General features: G+C 39.9%; 1 protein-coding gene across 3 annotated transcripts; it reads left to right on the forward strand.

Annotated features, from left to right (window-relative positions):
- Positions 1-1863: 1863 nt before the first annotated feature.
- Positions 1864-24576, forward strand: LOC306825384 (SITS-binding protein). 3 transcript variants are annotated; one of them, XM_079346093.1, is made up of 11 exons: positions 1864-2024; positions 2318-2768; positions 4269-4440; positions 14026-14233; positions 14664-14814; positions 17428-17625; positions 17970-18238; positions 18378-18514; positions 19766-19887; positions 21513-21692; positions 21849-24576. In XM_079346093.1, the coding sequence occupies exons 1-11, from the start codon at positions 2020-2022 to the stop codon at positions 22020-22022; spliced, it is 2067 nt and encodes a 688-aa protein (XP_079202219.1). In that variant the 5' UTR covers positions 1864-2019; the 3' UTR covers positions 22023-24576. The 3 variants fall into 3 exon arrangements, with proteins under 3 accessions (XP_079202219.1, XP_079202218.1, XP_079202220.1); XM_079346092.1 differs by having other exon boundaries at positions 1864-2768; XM_079346094.1 differs by lacking the exon at positions 21849-24576 and having other exon boundaries at positions 1864-2768; positions 18378-18510; positions 21513-21652.
- The last annotated feature ends 787 nt before the right edge of the window (positions 24577-25363 follow it).

The following is a 25363-nucleotide window of genomic DNA, read 5'->3' on the forward strand; positions in this document are numbered from 1 at the left end:
AGTTATGTGATGGATCGAGGGGGACGGGTGCAACTGATCTTCAAGGTATGTCAGCCGACACTCTTGGGATATCTTGTGCACAGCACTGCAGAAGACCTTAACCTACAAACATAACAACATTGTGGAAGCCTTGATTCTTCTTGTCTTATTTTGGGGTCTGATAAGGTTGTTGTTGGATACCAGTAGAGCCATGACCATGTTATTGTAATAAAAGTGTTTAAATAAATGTATAGTGACCGTGAATTGAAGGAGCCAATGTGATTGGTGCACAGTTCAGGTTTCAGGTAGTCATGACAAAGGATCTGCTTCTGTGTGAGCTAAGAGTTTAGTGTTGCAGTTCTACCTTCTGCACATGAACACTGGTGCAGCTTTACTGTCAAACAGTACAAATTAAACAGTAGTCCAGAATTACTATGTTGATATTAAAACTCCAGACACAATGGATGTTGACAGTTCAAATGCCAATGAATGCCATCTTTGACCAATCACACCAGCACTCGCTACCCTTGAGGCTCTCATAAACAAAATTCCTGCCCTCAAATGTCTTCCTCACAGAGCATGAGTCACACAACTCATTAAACCTCACACAGCACAATAATGTTTTGATATATCACAGATCACACCCTAAGTTGTTTCTGGATATTATCCTGAATTGCTCAGCTTTAGATGTTTGTTGTTCTTCATTTTTAAACATCCAAGCAATTAAATCTCCTTTATGTGTGTGTAAAACTAAGATGTAGCACACACATATTTTACAGGCTCTTCTGGTCATAAAGGTTTGGATAATGCATGTAGGTCATCCCCTTCATAAACCTACTGATTCACACCAGTTAAAGCCTTTCCTGGTGGGATTATTGTTTCTTTCTTCTTCTTTTTTTTTGTTTAAATAAAAGTTAAAGCCGATCCAATAATAAATTATAATCATGTGACACGTATTGAAATGTCATCAAGATTGATTGTGCTGGCTTTTAAGCTGCTCTTTGTGAGGGATTTTCCATTAGACATCAGGACCAGAGCTGAAAGGACAATACCTTTGGGAACTTTAGTGTGATTAATGTCTTCTCTAGGTCTATTTTAATTTCCAGAGTGTTTGGCTTCTGGTTTTATTGCACATATATCTTACATTTAATATTAAATAATGATTTCTACTGTAACATAACTTTGAATGACCCGACAAGATAGTGTAGTATATATTTCAGGATAATTTAATTTAAGTGACAATTAAATATTTTGTTATGGTGTATTTAAGTGAAGAGCACTGGCTCTGGAGCTCCAGCAGGGATGTTTGCTGGATGATGGGTGATTTATCTCTCTTTGTAAACTGAGCAAAACTGTATATACAAAACAGTCCGAAAGCATTTTAAACTCTGCATACAACCAAAGCCCTGCATCCAAACCACTTCAAAACTCACTCAAATTCTTGTGACAAATGTAGTAATTGATCATATCTTAAATCTCGAAGTCGATCTGATTAATAATCGTATAATTAAACTAAAGGCAAAGACAAACATTGCAGTAGTCTAAAATATTCCACTGCTTTGATTTCCTGCTAGTGGTTTCAAAATCAATTTCGGACATCCCTCTTAGCTCTTTTTAAAATGTTTTACACCGCAAGACTTAAATTTGGATAAGGCTGGGCAAACCTTGCCATGCCCAATTGACGCGCCTGGCAGTTAACCAAACCACCGGATGACAAGTGTTCAAACTTTTTACGCACGAAGAGCGCACGGAGAGATTGCGGGCACGCGTTGGGGGTCCCTCCCGTTGAGCCTGTCCGTGGCCTCCTTGCCTCGGCGGGCAGTTCCAGAAGTGAGCCAAACCCTCCCTATCCCCCCATTTCCCTCTCTCTACCTTTCCCCTGAAGAAACAACCCGGCGTTACGTCAGAAAGTGCAGGGCAAGCAAGACAGCGTCTAGGAGCTATTCGTAGGCATTGCTGCCAAACCCGGCTTCGGGCTGCTCACGAGCTCACTGCAGCCAATACAATTGACAAATCCAACTCTTATAAAACAGCAGCAGTATGTGGTAAGTCAATTATTCATTCATACTGGATTAATTCCCTTGGATTTTTATTTTTTGCTCACAGCTTTCTTCACATGACAGGTCTCTGTTGCTGGCACATTTACGCAAAAAAAGCCACCAGTGTAAACGGTGTAAAGATAAAAAAAAAAATAGTAGGCTGGTTTACCCTGTAGCCTCACTGAAAACACAATGACATGATGAAGCAACAGAGATCTTTGACGCACAGAGATTTCTACATTTTTTGTATTTGATTCTTTGCTGATCTCAAAAAACAACATGCCCCACGCTCGAAATAGGAACCCTAGCCCCATCCCAGAGGTAACATGGGACACGGGATTGAAGGAGATGAACGAGACCTGGAAAGGAGCTATAGCTTGTCTCGGTGTGGCCGTCTTCTTTGTCATGACCATCGGAATAATATACTGGCAAGTAGTGGACCAGCCCAACAAGAACTGGATCCTCAGGGGGACTTTTAGCGGACTAATATGGGAGAGACGGACCCACTCGCTGGTCATTCAGACACTAACAGAGGACAAGACCTATGTGGAGATAGACGTCGGGAACGTGGGAAACCCAGACATAGAGGTTCCCTTTGTGAGGAACCTGTGCTGGCTCAATAAGACAGAGTTCTGCTATACATGGGACTCTGTGGCGGAGGTGAAGATCTCACTGGAGGTGAATGAGGAGACGGAGACAGAGTGCTACACTATGCGTTGGGCACCGGTGCACTGTCATGTGGAGCTGAAGGTAATGTTACACTCGCAGTGCACACTGTCCACATTACGCCTAACACAGTTCAAAATAGGAGTATTCAATTTACAATGGAGTTGTTGCGCATACCATTTTGCACTTAGAGCTTTTATGCCTCAGTTTGCAGTTTCTTCAGATTTAATTGACAATTTAATTGTAAATGCGTATTGCAGCTGTGGTAGCATACGTGCAATTCCTTTTTTTTTTCTTTACAAAAAGGCCCATCTTCATTCTAAATTCAATCCCTTTTCCTCTCATACAAATAAGTCGGAATACAGTATGTTGATCTGATCAAACTTGTAGGATTCACAGATTCTACCCTCTTTTATTAAATAGTTAAATCACTTCAAACTCAGAAATAAGCAATTTTGTCTTCCATGATATTTCATTAAACGCAAAAAGGTCATTTGATTATGCTCCTGTTTTTGTTCTAATTCAGTTTAATGTTTAATTCTGATGTTATTAATCATTTAAAAATGGTATCACCCATTTCAAATCACAACAGAGCATGTGGGGGTTTTTGAAACACCATTTCATAAGCAATTCCATGCATGATTCTCTGATTTTATATTTTTCTAAAGTTTGCATTATTCCTTCATCCTAAACCTTTTTCACAGTCCTTGGTGAAACTGTACTGATTGGTATTCATTTTGTTTCAAATCTGCTTCATCACAGGTTGTTGTTTTTTTTGCATGCACACAGTACTGACTGTACTTTCCCCCAGCTTAATTATCAAAGGCATTTAACTATTTGGATGTTTGGGGAGGTTAATCTGTCTACACTGGAACATTCCTTGCCATAACTCCCTGTCATGTGGCACAACCGCTCACAGGAACTCTCTCCAAACTTAAGCAGTCATTATTTCTTCCTTTCCCAAACCCTGCCTGATGCCTCTCAGGTGACCAATTGGCACCTGGTTTGAAACTCTTTAACAGAGCTCACATTTGCTGACGTTCAATAATTAAGATCTGTGTTTGCGCATTTGTCCCACCTAGTAAAGGCACTTTGCTTTACTAGTAAAGGCACTTTGCTTTACTAGGTGGCTCCAACATTCAATCCCTATTACGGGTAATATCTAAAGTGCAATGTACCAGGCATCACACAAACTGCTTTGGGCCTTGCATTCCTTCACTAAAGTAACATTTACCTTAACTGAGTGTCAAATATGTCCATTCATATTAAAAACATTATCCATCGTTGTCCTACATCTCAAGCCTGCTTTAAGGACCGAAGTGTTAAGTTTGATAAACATACACAAAACATTGGTGGTGGTTTGAATGTGTGTTAGATTAAATTCAAAATAATAATAATAAAATAAACTTTATTCTATTTTCCTCAAAATGTACATTCCTAAACTCTACTCAAACTCTTTATGTATTTCTTTTGGACTATATAGAGTTTAAGATAGAACATCCCCCACCTTTTAACTTTATGAGCCATTCTCTCTTTCACTCTTTTTTTTACTGTCTATATTTTTCATTGTGGACATCCCTACAGGACTGCTTTTCCATGACCAACGTGTCTTGGTATGGCGGTGCCAGTGTCCGGGGCCAGACCTGGCCAATCAACAATCAGAACGCCACCATGCAGCCATTCACTGTGAGCAACCTCAAGGACAATCCCTCCGGCTTCGGGTCAGCTCTGGAACGTTATTTCCTGGGCTCATCAGGTAAGATCTTAATGTTAATGGAAACCATTTCATCAGCAGAGGTGAAGTCATGGGTCGTCCTTACACTTTAGTCTGACAGATGTTTTCCAGTCTTTGACATGACACATAGGTCATCTGTTTTCAACACTTGCTGTTGGCGCTTGGAAATCTGACCCGACATCAGCGGGTGGACATTGTGCGATGTGAATCCCTGGGCGAGAGGGAAGCCCTCTGGATGTTGTTGTGTTTTCTTTCCACAGCCCCTTATGCACGTGTTTGTGTTTGTGTTTGAGCAAAGAAACAGTCTCACTGCCTCCAGAACCACCATCCCTAAAAACAAAACACTGCCTGGCTGCCCCACAAATAGAGTATAACATGACACTGTCTGTGGCACGTCAGTTTATTAATATGGAGATTAGACTACAAAGGGAAGCAAACCACCTTTGCATCTTAAATTAACTCTTGGGGATGCCGAGGTAATTGCCTTTTGTTTCTATTAAGAGAGCAGGTTGGATGAAGGCCTTGCTGACTCTTATAACTCACCAGGTTATTTTGGGGGGTGTTAGATTTTATCCCGGGGGCAACAAGGGGAGGCAGGGACCACTGGCGGATGTGAATAGTTAATGACGGATGAGGAACGTGTGGTGTGTTTGTGTGGTAGCGTTATAGCATTAACCCAGGGGACTTTTCTCACAAGCCATCTGTGTAGAGTTTCTCACTGAGCTGCAACCAATCTTAATTTTTCTTTAAGCTTTTACATGAACATGATGTATGTCTACAACATATTCAGCAAGAACAGACAGAAAAACACTGTTTTGCATGCACATTGCAATATTGCTGGCAGTAATCACATTCATTCTTATACTGCAGAAACCAATGCCTGTACACAAGTTCACACTGATGCGCTTTTGGAAATGTTATGCAACACAGCGGACGGCTTAACAAGAGCCTCACATGACTTAAATCCCTCTCCACCTTGTAAGAGGACAGCAGTAGTGATCAGGACCCCGTAACCCTTTGTTTCTCTGTTCAGCTTTGAACAGAGCTCAAACACACACACACACACACCTACACACACACACACACATACACACACACGAAGAGATCCACAACAGATAGAGTGTTTCCTAGTAACCAATGAGAAACACATACTGTACATAGTCCCCAACATAGCAAACTGATGCTCAGCAATGAAAACAATGTCTTTTGGAGCCTTAAAGGTACAACTAACATGATATCTTGCTTAAAGTTCAAGGGTGTTTGTTGATTAGTTTTTTTGTTTTCATTTGCCACAGATGTTGCTTTCACAATTAAAGGTGCATTTTCATTAATCTGCGATCCACTTGCAAGAGGTAGAAAACATTATGCATTATGCATATTAAGCACAATGGATAAGCGATTTGGATGAAGTTGGAGAGGGCCAATGTAAACTATTTGTCATTCCCCTTTATGCAAGCAGCTCATAAATAAATGAAATTAAAGAGCCCTAAAATGGTCATGCTTTAGAGTTGGTTAGTGTGTCAAGAACATTTTTGTTTTTTGTTTACAACCTTCACAAACCCAAAGTCAGATAAGATAAGATTATATAGCTAAGAAATGTGGGCGTTCCAGCAGCAACGATACAGAACCCCCCCCCCCCCAAAAAAAAAAAAAAAAAGGAAATCACAAACCAAATAAAATAGTAAAATGAATACAATTTTAAAAATAGGACGATGAAGAAATGATGTGCAGTGAAGGGCAGGTTAAAGTGATCAGTGAAGATTTAAAGTGTGTGTCTAGAGGCAGTGAGCTATGTAAACAGCAGGTTGACAGTTATAAAGTATAATATAATACAGTGCAATAGATACAATAATCAGACAACAACTAACACATGAAATCAATGTTCTTGAGTGGGCCTTATTCATATTACTTATGGTGCTTTGTCATGTATTTATTACAATAATGAGGGATTGGTGTATTGTGTTCACAGACCATTTTGCTTAATAGTAAATAAGGCTTTAATAAAATACACGTTATTGAAAAGACTCTTGTTTCCCTGTTTACAGGAGTCACCAGCAGGTATTGTTGGTCCCTGTGAAAGAATATCAATAATTCATGATTTGAAAATAATCAACATTCTGATATGTTTATGGCTGCTGTCAGTCATGGACACTAAGAATTCCACCACCATTCAGCTCCTCTGACTGTGACTTTCATCTGCAGGGTTACAGTGAGATCTTGGAAAAACCTGACCATGTACCTGTACATGAAAAGTTCCTTTACAGTAAATCGAATGTCTTCTCTCAAACGGCTTCAGGGCCACCGTAGACTCAATGCTTCATATTGCTCAATCTTCCTCTTTCCACCAGCTCTGTCCAAAGTAGAACCTAACATGTGAAACTGCAATAAAAACAAACAGCATGATGTTGCAGTTACAGTTATGTGTTGATATAAATAGGCTCATTATGGAAAACCGAGAGATTGTGAAAAAGAGCTTAGTCTTAAACAGATTATTGATTTCTTCCCAGTGTTGGCAGTGAAAAGTTATTGTGTTTGCATGTAAAGTGGCCAGATATAATTGAATGCAGAACCCCCAAGAATGGAAAATATTAGACTCAATATAATTCATATTCATAACTATATTATGGATAAATTGTTATAAAGTAAAATTGCAGAAAACATGTGGCTTTCAATTTCACACAAACAAAGTAATCTTTTTATTTTAACTATATTACAAAACATGGATGCTGGGTTTGTTGTTTTGGGGTTTTTTTGCCCTCAACAGTCAATGCAATTGTCTCAACAAAGAAATAAAGAAATACATTTTTATTTGAGGGAAAAAAATGCTTTTACCTCATATGACCTTACACAAGGTGAGGGGAGCTTGATTATCTGTGTTCAAAACTGGTCCTATTGCTCTGCACTTGACTGTGCACTAAAAGAATTGGAGGGATGCTCCCACAGAGTTTGCATTTTTACTCTGCAGAGTATTAAGTTCATATGCATAATCTTCAACTCTCTTTCTGCACAGAAAATGAACTGTTTGTGTTCCTCAAAATCAGATTCAAGAAAGGCAGCACTCCAGGCGTAATAAAAAAGAAAAGAGACGCCACGTCTTGACCATTCTGGTGAATTGTATTTGTAATAAAGGGACTGACAAATCTTAGCTCCTGCATAAAGGCATTTATATGCCCAATGTCAGGAAAACGCAAATATATTGTAGTTTGAGAGCTATATGCAATGTATTAATATTAGGATTCACCGCTGTGTGATCCCAGTGACTTATTTTTGTTGTACATGTGAGTGAGTTGTATATGCAGGAGACCTGTCTGCACTGACTCTAGTTAGTCACAGGAGCACATTATAAATGTGTTGTGGATTATTGAGCTGGGACTGATAACCTGAGAGGTCTCCTGGGGACAGTTAAAGCATGAGGAGGATAGACAGAAATAAAGAGCAACAGAGCAATAAAACGACTACAGACTGCACACAGTAAAACCTGAATCAACCAGAATCATGTGAGTGAACAAAGAGTAACAGAAGGAAGATGAGGCTGACAAGTAACAGGCAGAGACATGGAAGAGACGATACATGCAACTGTGCAGTTGAGAGATATTTGAGAGTGTTGCCAACTGGAGGAACTTGTCACAGCAGCACCTGTCTTTATCCATACAAAAACAACATGGCTACTAAGAACAGACTAAAGATCCCTGAAGCTACTCCCCATAGCAAAAGTTGTCTCAAAGCTTTAAGGGCTTAATCCTTTATCTACTCAACTGGAGGTCTTTAGGATACAATGTCACACAATTATATGGGTATGTAAAAACATGGTGAATATACTGGTACTTTGACTTTGGAAATGAATGCCTGTTATTTCCGTTATGAGAGAAACGTTAAAGTTACTAAAGGGGCTTCTTTCCTAGAGTCCATCCCTTTCAAAGATCAAATGAAACACTAATTATACACAAACAGTTATGAGAAAAACAAGAAAAAAAGAAAAGATGCTTGCTTTAAGCTCTATAGTATGAATTGAGGGAAGTATATGAAGCAACTCTGTGATAAATAGTGATTACTTCAAACAAAAAATTGATTCACACTTTGTTTTTCTAAATCATGTCTGAACATTTTGACAATCTATTTTGGATTGAATCATGATTGAGTCTTTTAACACTGTCCTGTTTAATTACATTTTAATACATTTTCTATGCTGTGTATGTATTTAGGCTTTCTGATTGAAGATTGCTTTACAAAAGTCTAAATATTTAACTTTTCACGTTATTTCTTAGTTGTTCAAACAAGTTGAGGAAATGGCTGTTGTGGTAAATGTTTGCGCTGTAGCTTTAAATGGGCGGCCACGGCACCGCGCTGTGCATTCTGGGAGTTTTGTCCTCCACTTCAGCCAAAAAGAGACTTTCTCGATCGAGACAGCACCAACTTCTCCTCCTACACACATGACCCAATGTCAATACAGATTCATGAAGATGAAGATGATTACACATTAACTATAGTGGAGTCAGAACATTGTTGCCATTAATAAATAAAAAGAGAAAAGTAAATGAATCAAAGATAAATACACATTTTACATAATGTTATATTGAATTATTGTCAGAGAATCTTTGGCACTTGAACTTTACAGGAAGACTGGTTGATTAAAGATGTCTGTCCTGCGTGGCATCAAGATCCATCCCCCTGTAAAGTCCAAACATTGCTGATGGAGGTGTTAGTGGATGCTGTTGTCTGAGGATGACGGGATAAAGAAGCTAACTAAAACTGTAAGTCTGGGGTTGGTTGGATAATGGCTGATGATATCATCTGAGGCTGATGGGTGGAAGAAGGAGATCAAGCTTGGCGTGACGTGATTGGGAGGTGGTATGAATGAACTGGTGGAGAGAAGAGAAAGCCATATTAAAAAAGATAGCAGCAGTAGAGAGGAAACACTTATGACCTGTTTGCCTTGGGCGACCCTACTTGGGGCATACGGGATGGCTGGCTGCCGTTGGTGGAATCATCATCTCTCAACCGGAAGGTCGAGGGTTCGATCCTCAGCTGCGAGCAACATATCCGATGTGTCGGATAGACACCCCCCGAATTGCTCCCCCTGCTGCGTCAGGGGCGTGTGAATGTGTATAAATGGGATAAGTCAGCTCTGATGATCAACATACATATTATAGCAACCACTGCTATTAGTGTTTGAAAGGGTGTGAATGGGTAGGTGTGACATGCAGTGTAAAAAGTGCTTTGAGTAGTCCGAAGACTTAAAAGGTCCTATAAACTCAAGTCCATTTACCATTTACTATAAAGCCCCGATAACATAGCTCCTAGGATCATTCAGGTTCTTAAACTCCCCCACCATGGTAAGGTAGCAGTTCGGGGCTCCAGTCTGGAACCTTTTAAGATTTGGTTTCAGACTGGAACCAAAACTTGAAAGGAGGACACTGTCTGCTGTGTTGTTGTCAGAGAAGCCAGCACTTCAAAATAGCATGTTTTCTTAATGCTTGATGATATAAGGCTGTTTTATGATTTAATTCACTTGATATCTATCTCTAGATATGTTGCTCCTTAAATGGTGAGCAACTTCAAAAGAAGCAAGATAACCACAGACAAAAAGCGATAGAATCTCTAAAATATTTCCATCAACCAATTAAATTTTTTTACATGTTGACAACCTGCAGATAATTAACAAATAATTATGAAATATAGTTAAAAGCACCAGAACAGCTTGGAAACATACCATATGAGTTTTTTTGACCTAAGAAATAAACTCCTAGGTCTTTTAAATGCACACATATAAGGTGAAGAATGTGTGGCTTCAAATCAAATCTTTGACTAACATCCTCTAATTATACAGTATAAATCACCCATCAACTATGGGCAACACTGCAAAAGCGTCCACATCAGCTTTATTGTGTTTATTTATGCTATCCAAAAATCCCCGTCATACTTTAAGAGAAATAAATAAAAGCCACCCATACTGTATGCACACGCCTGTGCCGCTCCAAAGGTCACTGAGGCGCTCCTCGGCAGCTGCCCGGAAGCGTCCACTCTCTGTGGACAAGTCAGAAGTGAAACTCTTTAACAATGAGTCACTTGGCCATCTGAAGCTTTGTCAAAGCAAGCTGTCATCTCTGTACACAAGGCCTAATGTATGAAAATCATCCCACAAACATTTTCCACACTCCATCGCCTACCTAATACTTTCCATCAAGGACAACAAGCAGGAAACGTTAGAGAGGGGTTTGTACAGGGGAATTGATACAACAGCCTCACTGTGTGTTTATTGTTTTACATTTGATTTCTTCAAAAACCTGTTTCATAAACATTATTATTTACATTATTACTGTTCTCCTTAAATAGTAAGTTTGACCAGCTGACACACTAAGTGGTTAAAGAAAATATAATCAATCAAAGTAACTGATTGTGGGATGTTTTTGTCTTATAGTCACAATAACACATTCTTTATTTGTGATAACTGCAAATAGCAGAGTCTTAAATAAAACTGATGGCTGGTACAAAAAGTAAGGGCATCTCTTTAGTGCTTCATTATTTTTCAATAAGTGGAATTGGAAATTTACTGCCATGGCAAAATCCCAGTTTTGAGGCCATCAATTTCTTGAGGTTGGGCACAGAAACTAAGTTTCCATTGTTAAGGAAATGCATGCATGAACAGTCTACAGTCTATGGCATGAACACACAATTACACACACACACACGCACGCACGCACGCACGCACGCACGCACACACACACACACACACACACACACACACACACACACACACACACACACACACACACACAGCTAGGGTTGAGCATACCTTTTATAACACCAGTCAGATCTTTTATGGTGTGCAGGTGTCATAAATAACGGAATGAATATGACAGGTAAAAGAGTAAGACCCATCTGGAACACAGCAGCAGAGAGTCAGGCAGCCTAGACGCCACATTAAACCCTCCTGATACCTCAGAAGGTGTACAAGGTCAAAAACGCTACCACCGACATACGTGCAGCTCAGACTGAGGGAGAGGAAGTGCACAGTCTTTATGGTCCTATAAGTCCTGCTCTGTTGTTCTTGCAAGTCGACAGTTCCCAGTTAAAAAAAAGTGCTTAAATTTGTGTGAGAGGAGGCAATGAATGGTAGCTGGATTTGTGCATAAACTCACCTTAAAATCAGTCATGTGTGTCAAACTACTACACTTCAGTCATGGTAACTCCTGTCTGCCTGATTCTTCAAAGGTAAGAGGATACGCTCCGTCGGGCATATAGTTTTCGCTTTTGAGAGCTAGTGGAAAATATTTCAAGGGAAGCTTGGAGTGTTTAAGGAATTGTTCTAAAAATAGGGTCTCCCCCTCTCTCTTTAACTTTAACTCCTGGGCACCCCACTTTGGCTGTAACTCAAGGCCACAAACCTGCTTCACTTTCTTTAAATAACACTTATTGATTCCTGCTACACACATCTTTGAGGCTAAGATGTGTGTGTGTGTGTGTGTGTGTGTGTGTGTGTGTGTGTGTGTGTGTGTGTAGGTGTGTGTGTGTGTGTGTGTGTGCGTGCATCATACATAGGTCTTCACTATATAACCTGGGTTAAAAGTACATTTTCAGTCAGGAGTTTCCCTTGTAATTGAAATTCAAACTGGTCCATGCAGTGTGAATGGGACAGTAACGGCAGAATATTGTGTATTCAATATTAAGAATGTTGTATTTAGTTATAGATGGAATATAAGGTACTACCAGACTGTCCAATTTAATTTAAAGCCCAGCAGTGCCATTTCCCATTAAAAAAAAAAAACATGACTCAAGAAGTCATGCTCAAAAACATAAGCTCCACTTTCCACCCTGTGTGCACTTTGGTAAAACACACACATACTGTTTGCAAGCTGCTGTATCTGCATCATTCTACGAGGCTTCTTGGTGTCTGGTGTACTCGGGTCGCCTCTATTTCCACTGCCTGCATTCCTCTTCCATCCTCCCATAAAGCTGTAACATTTTCTCCCCTGCCCCACACTCTGCTCGACTTTTGAGGTACATAATTAAAATGCACAGTTTCATGCCACCTTTGGTTTCTTCGTGCCCTGTCGTTTCACTTTATTAGAAAGGTGTCAGAGACAAATCTACATTTATCTGCTTTTATGTGTCCGCCACAGGCTTTTGAGAGGTGACCTAATACCTTGTGAGAGGCTGCTGAGGAGTTACTAGTATCTCTTTGACATTATCCATTGCAAACACATGAGACTCACCCTGAGGTGAAAGGCTCTCGGCTATGGCTTTATGCAGTTTGCTGTTGATCTCTGAAACTATTAATCTGATAAATGGGCACATGAATATCTGCTCATGGTCCCTGCCTGCAGGAGAACAGTGAGACTATTGAAACCAGAGAGGGCGACTGAAGTTAGCCAAGGTTTTAGACAGGGTTCAAAGTCTGTTTGCCTCTTTCAAAAAAAACAAGTGTTGCAATCTAATCCTTTCAGTGAGCACTTCAATCCCAGTTTTGCAACTTTAGGCAAATTGCAGAAAAACAAGAGCGAGGGCCCGGTGTGGAGGTCGAAGATGTAAGCTCGTGGTTCTTGCTGACATGAAAAGGGACTGAAGACATAAGCAGAGGGGAAGGTAGTTAAAGCTGGGTGGGAGTTACTGTAGGACGGGTGACAAGTGGATGGGGTTTAAAGGTAACCTGAGACGAAGGAGGCATTCCTTGCAGGGCAGCTACATCTGTGGGCACGATTATCTACTTCACATAATCTAATCATTGCACATGGCTTCTGAAACTCCATATATGCATACAGTAGGAGAGAAACAAGGGATTTCCCTTTGCACAAGACTTTTTAGAAAACGAGAGCTGACTCATTTCATCACAGGAATTCTTTTTTTTAATTTAGCAGCTTATCGTCCAGAAAAAGTTATCTATAAGGACAATGACATGAATAGCAGATCAAGACTGTTAGACAAGAGTGTCTAAATATGAATCCACCATAAGCAAGAACTCGATACAGTGGAAAGGAAAAACTGTAAACAGGTAGAAACCTTGAGCAGAACCAGACTCAATAGAGAAATTGAGAAGGAAAGAGAAACAGAGAGACAGTGTGTTTGCAGACAGACAGAAACAAGAGAGATACACTGTATTATATAATCGGTCATATTTGAGATAATAATGACAACTGTTAAAGCATTAATATGGCAGATAATTTGGAAACAAAAATCGAAAGGAACCATCTCACTGCCTGAAAATAGTTGATGGTGTTTTTTAAAAAACTGAAAACAGATATTTGACCTCAACACCTCTTTGATTTATACTCCAGCTTCCTCACCCTCCTCACATTGGTGTAACCGACCCAGGTAGAAGTTGCCAGAGGAAACTCATCTCAGCATGCACTGCTGTATTTCATACTAGGGAGTGTTATTCTCACATCTGAGTTGAGTAATATCAGCTGACACAGCCCACAACCCGCCACCCGTCTCCCCCATCACGATCTCTGTTTAACACGTATCGTGCACTATGTCACATAAGAGGAATCTGCAGTGCACCTCATGCGTATGCAACTTTTTATTGCTTTGCATCAAGGCCCAGCTTATATCTGTTTCAAGTGAAACATGTCATGGTTTTTCAGAGATATTGTATCCTCTTCCATGCAGGTGTAGCGGTGCTTGTGTCTCCAGATATTCCCCTGCAGCTGGGGGTGGACAGCAGAGAGCAGTTCTGCTTGCAGTCACTGCCCAGTATGGAGCGCCTGCCTTTACAGTACACTGTGTGTGTGGCCCCTGATGTGAAAACTGTACACCAGCAAACAGTTCAACAGCTTCCCCAGCACAGGAGGGAGCTGCCCAACATGAAGACAATGTGGTAAGTATGGTTTAGATTGGGAATCCTGGGGTTTGCAGCTTTCCCCGTAGCACCAGGGAGTTTTTACCAAACGCATTTCCACATCCGCATTTTAAGTTCAGGACTGTTAATTTTCCCCTCAAAGGGATCCTTTATCCAGGGCATGTAGGAATATTTTATAATAGTGCATGTACTTTGTGGATGAACATCTCCAATTGGACGAATACTCCAATACACTACGAAGACCTGCAAGAGGTTTGATTGTCTTGAGGGGTTATCAGAGAATCCAAAAATAGTTGATACTTCATCGTGACTTAACGACTTAAAGTCCCCACATGATTACATAATTGTAACCTATAAGTCTAAGATATTATCAGTAGAACAGTATTGTTAAGTGCAATTCAAAATCCTAATTCTAAATTGCAGTTGATCTGCTCTGTGTGTCTGACAGGCTGCCATTCTGGAAGATGCTTGCCAGCATGGATTCTGGGCCGAAAGTGGAGAGGGAGCTCAGGACTTTCTCTAACCGTCTGAAGAGACACCAGCTGGGGGAGGGAGTCATCAGCCTCAATGAACATTCCACTACCCTCCTCTCTGATATGGTACGAGCTCCCCACTGCACACCATACTGCGCTGTGCTGTCTCTAGCACCAGACTGAAGAGTTATTTTTTTTAAAGGCAGACCCAGGCAGACCTTAGTTGAAAGAAAGCTCAAAGAAGAAAAGCCAATGAGTACAGATTAAAGCCAGTTCTCCTGATTATATTCTGCTGTGTTCTCAACTCAACTCACTCGGACTTTCTGCAGAAGAAAATGCTGACAGGAGAAACTCTTGATAAAATCTGAGTGGAAAATGAGCTTGTTTGTGTTGACATTTGCAGCTCACCTGAAAACTTAAACTACATTTTTAAGTAATTGTGTGAAAGTGTGTTCGTAGTATTTAGTTTGCCCTAGAAAAATAGTGAATTGGTAAAACAGGCTTTTAAGCAGATAAATCCAATTTTATGAACAGTGGTGAACAAAGCAAATTATTTTACATATTTAACAAGTATCTTCTTGTTCTTCTCTAACGTGCACCCCAATTCTTGCACCGTGTAAGAGTAGACTCCTGTAAAGCTCCTCTTCAACCATCTGGGCTGTGAGGCTGTGGGTTCATTGGTCAGAGGCTCAGAAATGGTCAGGGAGTAAGATGAAAGTGATTTTCTAAGTTGATCTCCAGAGAGCTGGAGCAGAGAGGAAGGGAGGATGGACAGGTTCACTGAAATGTGAAAATGTAGAAAAAAGAAGATTAAAGGGCACGTGCGGAGCATTCTACCAGCAGGACACGTTTGAAACGATGTCCTAAGTGTGTTGTGTGTTCAAGGTGATCTTAACTTATTTTGCTATAATGTTCTCCATGTTTGGTGTTTTTCAAGAAAAGGACAGGCGCTTTTTCTTCTTTTTTCTCCCATGTCAGTATTTGTCTATTCAACATTTATCCAGTTACTTTCCTTGAACCTTGCTGGGAAGTGCCTGGAAACGAGAGGGAGTGTAGTCAAAGTGGATCTAAGTCAATACCTGGTTGTGTTCCATTACAAAACAAATATAGCTGAGAGAAGACAAACAGAATCTCTCCTCACAGATCTCAGATTGCTCTTAGTGGTGTAGCTGTGGGATGGCAAAGAACTGTAAGTGTTGAGATATGTCAGGACTTCAGCCAAGACTAACAGAGGTAGGTGATTATGACTTGAAAGAGAAGGGGGAGGTGTTTTTCGGGTTGTTTTTAAAAAATTTATTATTACAAAACCTGGACGTCGAGTTTAGGTATCTCATTATAGACACCATACTGATGGATGCCATTTGGTAAACATGAGTTTTCCATAACCACCAGTTTTCTGGTAAATCAGAGATATTAAACATCAGTTTTGGCTCAACATCACCCACTTCCCTTTAATAAGTGCCATAAAGAATTACCCGGGCGAGCAGTGCTGCATGGAAACTCCAGAAACGTGTAGGTGTAAAGCTGTATAGAAGTGTGACTGGCAACAATGACCGTCTGTTAAAACTAAGCTTCTCTTTCACTCCAGTTTTTACAAGTATTCATAAATTATCAGTCACACTGCAACCTTTCTTTTCCAGTCCGCGTATTTATTTGAAATGACACGCTGACATTGGGAAATTCAAGAAAGTCTGCCATGTTATTGAAGTCATTACTGAAAGGTTTATAAATGCAACTCTTTGAGAAGCTAGCAATTTTTGTGATTTATCTGATTTAATTTTTAGTATTTGACAAATCTATTCTCAATTATCTTGAGGAACAAAATGACAACAAAACAATGGTCATATTAATTACATAATGTGCACTAATCCACCCGTCATTCCCACATTAGGTTTCTCTTTCATGGCTCAATCTTTGTGTTCTTAAAAGGTTTGTTCCCCCGTTATGTAACTTGAAATCTGTGCTTTACACCATATAGATTCCAAAGGATTATGTACAGTATATTATTGGTTCTGACAGAGGTCATGCTGTCTTAGCTACGACTGCAGCAACCATTGTGTAACATCCAAAAGCTACCTGTCCTTATACAAAATGATGTCTTGTACCAGTTTATGATGATTTCAGGGGTCCATCTGTGAATTATATGATAGATAGACAGATAGACAGATAGATAGATAGATAGATAGATAGATAGATAGATAGATAGATAGATAGATAGATAGATAGATAGATAGATAGATAGATAGATAGATAGATAGATAGATAGATAGATAGATAGATAGATAGATAGATAGATAGATACTTTATTGATCCCGAAGGAAATTCAAGGTTGGTACAAGAGACCGGTTCTGCAGCGATACATTCTCGCGCTGATTTGGCTTCATCTCGGACCTAGAAACAAAGTGCTGACCTTCTAGAAGTTAGTGTTGTTTGTGCATGTATGGGGATGTTTGAGGTAGTGCCAGAGATGTGAGGACAGACATTAAACAGTCAATGCAGACAGTTAGGGATGCAGCTAATAGCACATCAAGACGAGTACGACAGGGACGGAGCTACTGAATGTGCGGCCACTCGCATCGGCGCACAGGTGAGAAGTGATTGTCATTGTTATATTGTCGAAAGTAAATTGTTCAGATGAAATTTAGTCGCTTATAAATCTAAGTATTGTTTGATGATTGTTACGTTTTTCCTTTCAGGACTGCATTGCAGTTAATAGTGCATGTTTTTGTGTGTCTGCAGGACCATGACTACCTCAACAGCAGGAGAAGGGGGATGTCCAAGAGAATGACCAGGGACCTCCCAATTGTCAAGCTTCTTAACATTTCCATCACCCTGTCCCCTTTCCTGGCCGTGGACACCAAGCAGTTCCACACCTCCCTCATGGATGGCACCGAGGCCTATTGGCTCAGTCTGCCCTCAACCCCTCAGGGACAGCTGGTGAGTCCGGGCTCATGATCCTCTACTGCACTCAGCTGTGCTCACTGTCCTGATTTGTAGTTGTTGTAACAGCAATAAAAAATCCTCCTGCAAAGTAAGGAATTCCCTTCTTCCTTTACTTTGTGATTGTTCCATTCATAGACTGATATTCAAAGGCTGAAATGTTGAAAATAGTCAATTCTTTAGTAAAAGAAACCAACACCAAAGCCTTTCAAGTTTGTCAACTTCCATCAATTCACAAGCTGCAGTTTGATAATGAGCAAGCATTGTGGACAAAGAAAATACAGTACAGTTCATAATTAATTAATTGTGTTTATAGAATGTATAATCTCTTCGTCATTCAGGTCCCTGTGATGAGTCAGTGGCGTGGGAAGTTCTGTGTAAAGCTGAATATCACAAACCCAGGAGCTGTGAGCTGGTTTCTGGACAGAGTGGGATCCCTGCAGGCCCATCTTGGGATGGAATATGTCATACTGGAAGGGGGCGAAGGGAATCTGTTTGAGGAGCAAGGACTGCGGTCGCCACAGGCTCTCAATGGAGACAACTACATTAGCCTGCTGGCAGATGTGGCCACGAGGATAGGAGACACCACCATCGTCACAGCAGGGACTCGGTATGCCTTGATCATATTAGAAATGCTTCCCCAAAACCAACATCCATGTTGGGATAGTTTACATTCTGAGATTGGTCAACCTAAAGCATTACATTTAAAGCCTGATTTTTCTCATATTGTTGTTGGTTTTTTGCATAAGGTCCAGCCACAAGCCTTTATTTGTGAGGTTGACCCCCCTCCAGTCGGACTGGAGTCTGATGGGCCTGAAGGGCATCATTCCCTCCCTGCTGCACCACACTCTGCTGGGATACAACTTTCTCATTCCTGATGCAGTAGGTAATACCACAGCCTATGGGTCACTTTTCTCACCTTTAATTGCACATCGCATCACTTTTTGAATGAGGTCATTCACAAAGTTTCTATCATTATGTCTTATGGGTTACAAAACAACCTATTTGACAAAGTCACATCTGGAATGCTCCTTTTATATTTCAAACAATGCACAAAGAATCAAGCGCACATTGTTGTTGTCCATTATTAACAAACATGGACTGTATATTTGTTTGAATAATCTGAAACTCTATCTTGCTGTTCCAAAGTCTGAAATGTTATGTTATCTGTTTTACATAAAGTGGACCAATAGCATAACCAACAATTCTATCATATGATGAGCTATGATGCGATTGTTAAGTGGTTTTATGAAAAATTAGCCGTTCTTAAATTTGACTAAGAATGATTGGTTATGCTTGTTGTTGATTTTTACTCTGTTACAGAAATCACAGAGCAGTCAGAATGATCCATTAAGTGGACTACTGAGCGCATACAAACAAGTCGTTTTTTTAGGTCAGGATTATCGAAACTTCAAGATTTATTTAAATAACAGACATTGGTAGTTATGTACAGGACATAAAGCAGAGCATACAATGTTTGATCTTAGTTTAGAAGATGAGGAAGAAATTTAACTTGAAGCATCTGATCCATTCTGATTCATTTTCTGTGAAGGGGTTGTGAGTATTTCCATGTGTGGAACAAATAAAATGAAATGTTTATAGTATAGTATAGTATTGGTTGGGTCAAATCAATCAGTCAATCTTTATTTGTACAGCATCAATTCATAAGAAGTTTTATCTCGAGACACTTAACGAAGGTAAAGGTCAAATGGTCTTTGAAATCTTTAAATACATGATATATTATGGAATATCCAAAAAATGTAAATCCTCGGGGCCAGTCACTGCCAGTTGCACGCATAAATAGTTATTTTATATGTTATGAACTGACACCTAAGAAGAATGAAAAGTAAAATCAAGCATCTTTTGCCATATTACCTGTGTTACCTGTCATTTGGTTTTCAGTGCACTCAGTCAACCATTAACACTTTTGTTTCCTGAGTCAACAAAAATCTTAGCGTATGGTTTGTCCATTTTTTGTAGGTTTCAGATGAACGAACTGACCCATTTTTTACAGCTCACACACGATTTCTAACTTGATATCTTAGCATTATCCAATTTCTCGAGTCTGCAAGAATTGAGCACCTATTCAACTTTTAAAACTATTGTTTCTTTATTTTTTTTCTTTCTCTCTAACTAGGTGGCTCTCTGTCTGGAGAACTGGTCACAGAAGAGGAGCTGTTTATTCGTTGGCTGGAGATTGCAGCCTTCCTTCCTGTCATCAGTTTCCACACACCACCCTGGGTTGTCGGAGAAGACCGGGTACAAAATAAACACATCAAAAAACACATTGCAAAAACAGCCATTTCACCTTGTGTAGCCTTTGTAACAAATATGCTTTGGAGCAAGATTTTCCCATTGAGAGAACAATTAAGTGTGAATGCTGCCATGTTATTGTCTTAAAAGAGATTATCCCACCTTCCCGTTGAGTGGATTAAATTGCTTAATAATAGATGGGCGAGAGGGTAGAGTTTATTGACCCAGCAGCCTCTCCTCAGGTGAAAGGGTCTGTCCTGCGAAATTCCCACTGGCGTGTTTTCATAGGAGCATGAGATCTGGTCCATCAAAACTCAGAACTGCTGGACAGAACTGAACCCTGAACCTCTCTGCTGGAAATCAGAAGTGAACTGTTTTACTTACTGCTGGAAAATAATCCTTCAATGGCTTAAAGACAGGTGACAGATATCAATACTTCTGAAAACATGGGAACTGGAGTCTTGAACAGGAAGCTGCTTTTGGAGAGACTGAAGGCTATTATTTTTCCATTCCCCTTCCTTCTTTTTCGCTCAGTGGGAATGGCAATGGCTTGTCCCCCTCCTGACTTCACCTGTGGTTAGAAGTCCATCTGTTCTACATTACTGTCCTTCCTCAAAATTTACGGCTCACTCTCAAGAGCCACTTCAGCAGGAATGATAATGAATTTGAGGACAAGTCTTGGAAAAATACTTTATTGTGGCAATTAAGATTTCCATGAGTAAATGACAAGTGTGACAGAGCGGGAGTGATCAACTGCCTTTTTTTCCACAAGGACAGAACTGAGGGAGCAGAATATATTGGTTGTGACTTGAGTTGCGTGACAAAGATAAAAATAGCCTTTTGGACAGTGAGACATTTGACAGCAGCAATGTTTTCCATTTTGGTCTCTCGCGTGGCCTTAAATGTATAAACTCAGATAAAAGGAGAACTCAAGGAATCCGCAAGGAAAAGAGACTCTGACATATGATACATAAGTGTTTTTTATTAGTTTTACTGTAGTTTAAATGTGGGGCACCTTTATTTCCAAAATGTGTGCTACTTTAGTCTGTCACGGACAGGTCACAGCAGTGACCTCTTTGGAATCAAATAGCAATAAAACCTCAAAGCCACACACACGCCTGCCTTCTCGATTAGAGAACCATCCACTCACGATCAGGCTGTGACTTCAAGCTCATTCCTACAATGTTCTCTGTCCCAACTTGTAAAAATAATTTTTTTTATAGATGCGGTCAAGTTTTGTTTTTGTCTTGTGACACTGAAAAGGATGTGACCCTTTTAGGAATGCTGAAGCAGTTTGGCCAGAGGGAGACAGGAGAAAGACTTGGACATTGTAAAACTATTGAGTCAATAATGGGCATTTCAGGCACTGTCTGCATGTCTTGGTGCAGAGATGGCATGAATGTCTTTCGCAGGCCGGATTGTCAGTAGTATTTTTCCTTGAATAGTTTTGGCAGATGATTGAGTTAAGGAAATGTTTTTATGTGCTGGATATTGATAACAAACATAAGTGGCTCCGACTGAAAGAAAAAAATAACTCACAAAATGTCAGCTATGAAATGTCATTTATTATGAGCTAACTTAGAATTTTTAGCTGTAACCCTCATTATTATGTTTGCTATTCTCTCCTCTAGTTGCTTAACTTGACTCGGACATACATAGCGAGGCACCAGAGGGATGTGGTACCACTGATAAAGAAGTATGCAGAGGAGTGGCAAATGACAGGAAACCCCATCTACCGGCCGATGTGGTGGCTTAGTCCTAGTGACCCCATGACCTTCACCATCGATGACCAGTTCCTCATCGGGGACGAGGTGACTTGATGTTCTGATGGGGAAGGATTTTGTTTCTTGGCGTCTGAATAGTGTATCAACTAACCTCCTGGCATTAATCTGATGTTGCTTGCTCATTAAACCACTACTCTGTTACATCTGAATTTGTTTAACTGTGCTGTGTATGTGTGTTTCCAGACTCTGGTGGCTCCAGTGGTAGAGAAGGGGGCAGTGCAGAGGGATATATATTTACCTGACGGAGGCTTTCAGTGGCAGGACAGCCGGAATGCCCAGGTGTTCGATGGGGGGACGTTCCTACAGGACTACCCTGTGCCCCTGGAGGATGTGGCTGTTTTCTTACGGAGAAGCTGAGTTACGTAACTGATCCATTGAGTCACCTGACCTATCCTGTAACTGTTTTGAATCAATTTTTTTTTTTTTTTGTGCTGTTCTCAACTTGCACTTTTCCACTAAAGACCATTAAGCCTGTCTCAAGGCTCTGTCTTGAGATGAAATGTAGACATTTTTTTTTATACTTGCACTTTACAGTTCAAAATGATTTTTGTTTTTCCTTCATGTCTTTTTCACTTTTTTTAAAATGTTAATCAGTTTTACCTCTTGGCTGATTCGTTTCCGGACTTTTTGAATCATCTCTGCTTTTGTATGTATGTAAGTTCCGGAGAAATCTGTGTGTTTACATACTACATTTTTTAAAGTCTTTAATTTTTTTCGTTGCTGCTGGCTCTCTTGATATGGAGGAACAAAGCAAGCCCCTTGTTTGCTTACAAAAATCTGAATCTCTCAAGAAGACCAAACAAAGATAAAGAAGGACAACGGAAATTATTTGACAGGTTGTTTTTTTTTTGATTTTGTTTTTTTTTTCTGGGGGAAATGCTTATTGAGAGGAAAGTAGCTCAGACATAGCTTTGTTTAGAGGCTGACTAACCGTGGGTACTGTATGTCTTGATAACTTATCAGAAATTCTTTTACTTGAACTTATCAAGCCGACCGGCTGATATTTTATGAATGTACCTCAAGTTATGGTTTTTCACTACTTTACTTAATACAGTCAACAACCCCCTAGCACTTATTAGAGTAGTTTAACTTATTTATCGACATACCACTTTGTTGGATACGTATGAATGTCCCTAAGTACTGTAGGGCAGAAGAGATTGAGGCCAAGCCACTGTAATTGTAACTCTGGCTATATTTAATTTAAGATGAGCTATTACCTTCTTACTAACCTGCTGTAGTATCAGCTTTTAAAGAAGCTGCTCACTTTCTTGATGTTATGGTGATGTGCCATTTTATGTGCGCCAAATGAAGTTCAACATCTCGCCTTGTTGATGACACCACAAAAGGTTGAAGGGAGACTTTTAATTGGTAGTAGGTCTACTGCATGGTGGAGAGAACACAATTACAGATACCACTCTTATGCTTGAATGTTGAGCTAATACATGCAGCTGGATCAGCATCACGCTAAGCAATATGGAAGCTTTTAGCTGCTAGCAATGACACATTGCTGAACAGCTAGCATGGTCCACACCAACACTTAGCCTACCAAATGACCTAGATTACATCTCATCTCTTTTATCTAAAAACAAATGATAATTTTTGCTTGATATGGACAGTTCCTCATGTTTCAAGTTGTTATGCTAAGTTTGCTAACCATCTCCTTAGTGAACTTACTAACTGCTGGCTGCATGTGGATATCATAAGCCTTTTTCAAAGTGTGATTACACGACATTACGTTTTGCCCCTGTAACACCTCTGCTGCTACCTCCAAAGGCAATAAAAGATGCATCACTTCATCCTCTGATGACGCCTGTGACATAGTGAATGTTAAAGGTCACAGAAATGTAAATATTGCGCCTTGAGCAGACAGACTGAATTGGGCTATGGAGACAATAGAGTGGTATAAATCTTTTCATTAGTCTCACAAGAAAGCAAGTATCTGTGTTTCCCAAAATGTCAAACTATTTTTCTATACATCATTAAGATACTCTCAAATCTCAAAATCGTTTGTTGCAGCCATCTAGGATTTCTCAGTTGAAGCATTACGCCTACCTAACTGTTAAGTCAACGTGCAGTGGCAAATTGTTATTGATCCTGATGTGTGACTACATTTCTGCTCTTCACTGAACTTAACTAATTGGACAGTTCTTGATCTGGTTTTTTTCCCCGCAGAATTATGTTTGAATTTTCATTTGACTAAACACTCTAAGCAACTTTTATGTTAATGAGATCACTTAATTTGATATTTAACCCTTTTCAACCACACATACACAAAGGTGTATCTACTTGTGTCTCATGATTGCTGTAGGTACAGTTAGTTAGCTAATGTTAGCTAACGTTAAGCTGTGTTAGTAAGCTAATTTTTTGGATTGACTTGTTCTTCAAAACTTAAATCGGCCAGCATTGCTGATAGACTCTGAGACCTTATTACATAGCGAATGCTTTACCGCTTTGATCAATTTACTTTATTGTATCAACTCGAAACACTCAGGTCTATTGAAGCTTATAAAAACACAAAAGTCTTAGAGCAACGTAACATGTTGCTAAACATTGACGTCTTAAACTCTCTTAGAGCTGAATGTACAACAGACAAACTGTGATTTCCCAGCCTTGCCCTTGGTGTGAGGAACTTTTCTAGTTCCAGATCTAATGCTTTTTATGGAATGCTGTGGTATGTTCACTTATAAGTTACAGGAAAAGCTTTTGATGTGTTATTCCGTCCATCTACGGACTGAGCGAACCATGTGCCTTAAATGCCACTCTAAAATCTAGACAGCACAAGTGTCTGGATTATTGCAGTATCAGCAATGTACATATTACGATGACTGTGCCATTACAAGTGTTTTCTATTCTGTAAATCAGAGAACTTAGAACTAAAAAGTTGTAATAAAGTTTACATTTTCTTACTTCACTACCTCAAGTCTTTAGTTTTATTTGGGTGCTCTTTACTTACCAAATTGGAAAATATGCATTGGTGTTAATGACTGCATGGAATAACTGATAGATGTAGCCACAAAAACGTCTCCCCTTGGTTTGTCTATACAATTGAAGCCTTCTACCACATTTTTGCAGTTGCTATAATTTAGCAGGGCCAGAAGTTACCATGAAATTGACAGGAGCCAAGCTGTCAAATCTATTGAGACTATAAGCTCATGGATATTTAGCTGGCTATCAAACAAGCTAGTAGTCATTATACGCATTTTCTTGTTGTGTTGTCAAAACTAGTTTGTCAAATTAGAAGAGCAAATTAGAGAGTTTGTCAAAAGTAGTCTAATCTTGGGTTAGAGAGAGGCAACTGAATGACAGTAAGAGAAATATGAGAAATCTATGAATTTAAATCACTTAACATTTCACATGTGCAAGCTACTATGGGAGTTCATGTACAGTATGTATGTATGCAAGACTCTTATTATTAACACTTCTTCTCCTGTCAGAGGGTCTATGTCTTCATATAAGCATGCTGACCACCAACGTCTCACCTAATTCCACTTAAACCTAATAAAAGTTATTTATAGCTCCGATGAGCACATGCAGGGAGAGTTTCTCAGGGGAGTCACATTCGGCTCAACCTCTGCTTCTCTTCTTTACCTTCCTCTCCTGCTGCCCCTTGGCTGAGCTCCACCTTGGGGCCCCAGGACCCTGCTCCTTTAGCTCACTTAGACAGGTGCAGCTGGCCGCAGACATGCACTGTCTCCCCA

This window comes from Symphodus melops (genome assembly GCF_947650265.1).
Source record: "Symphodus melops genome assembly, chromosome: 6".
In the NCBI taxonomy this organism is placed as follows: Eukaryota; Metazoa; Chordata; class Actinopteri; order Labriformes; family Labridae; genus Symphodus; species Symphodus melops.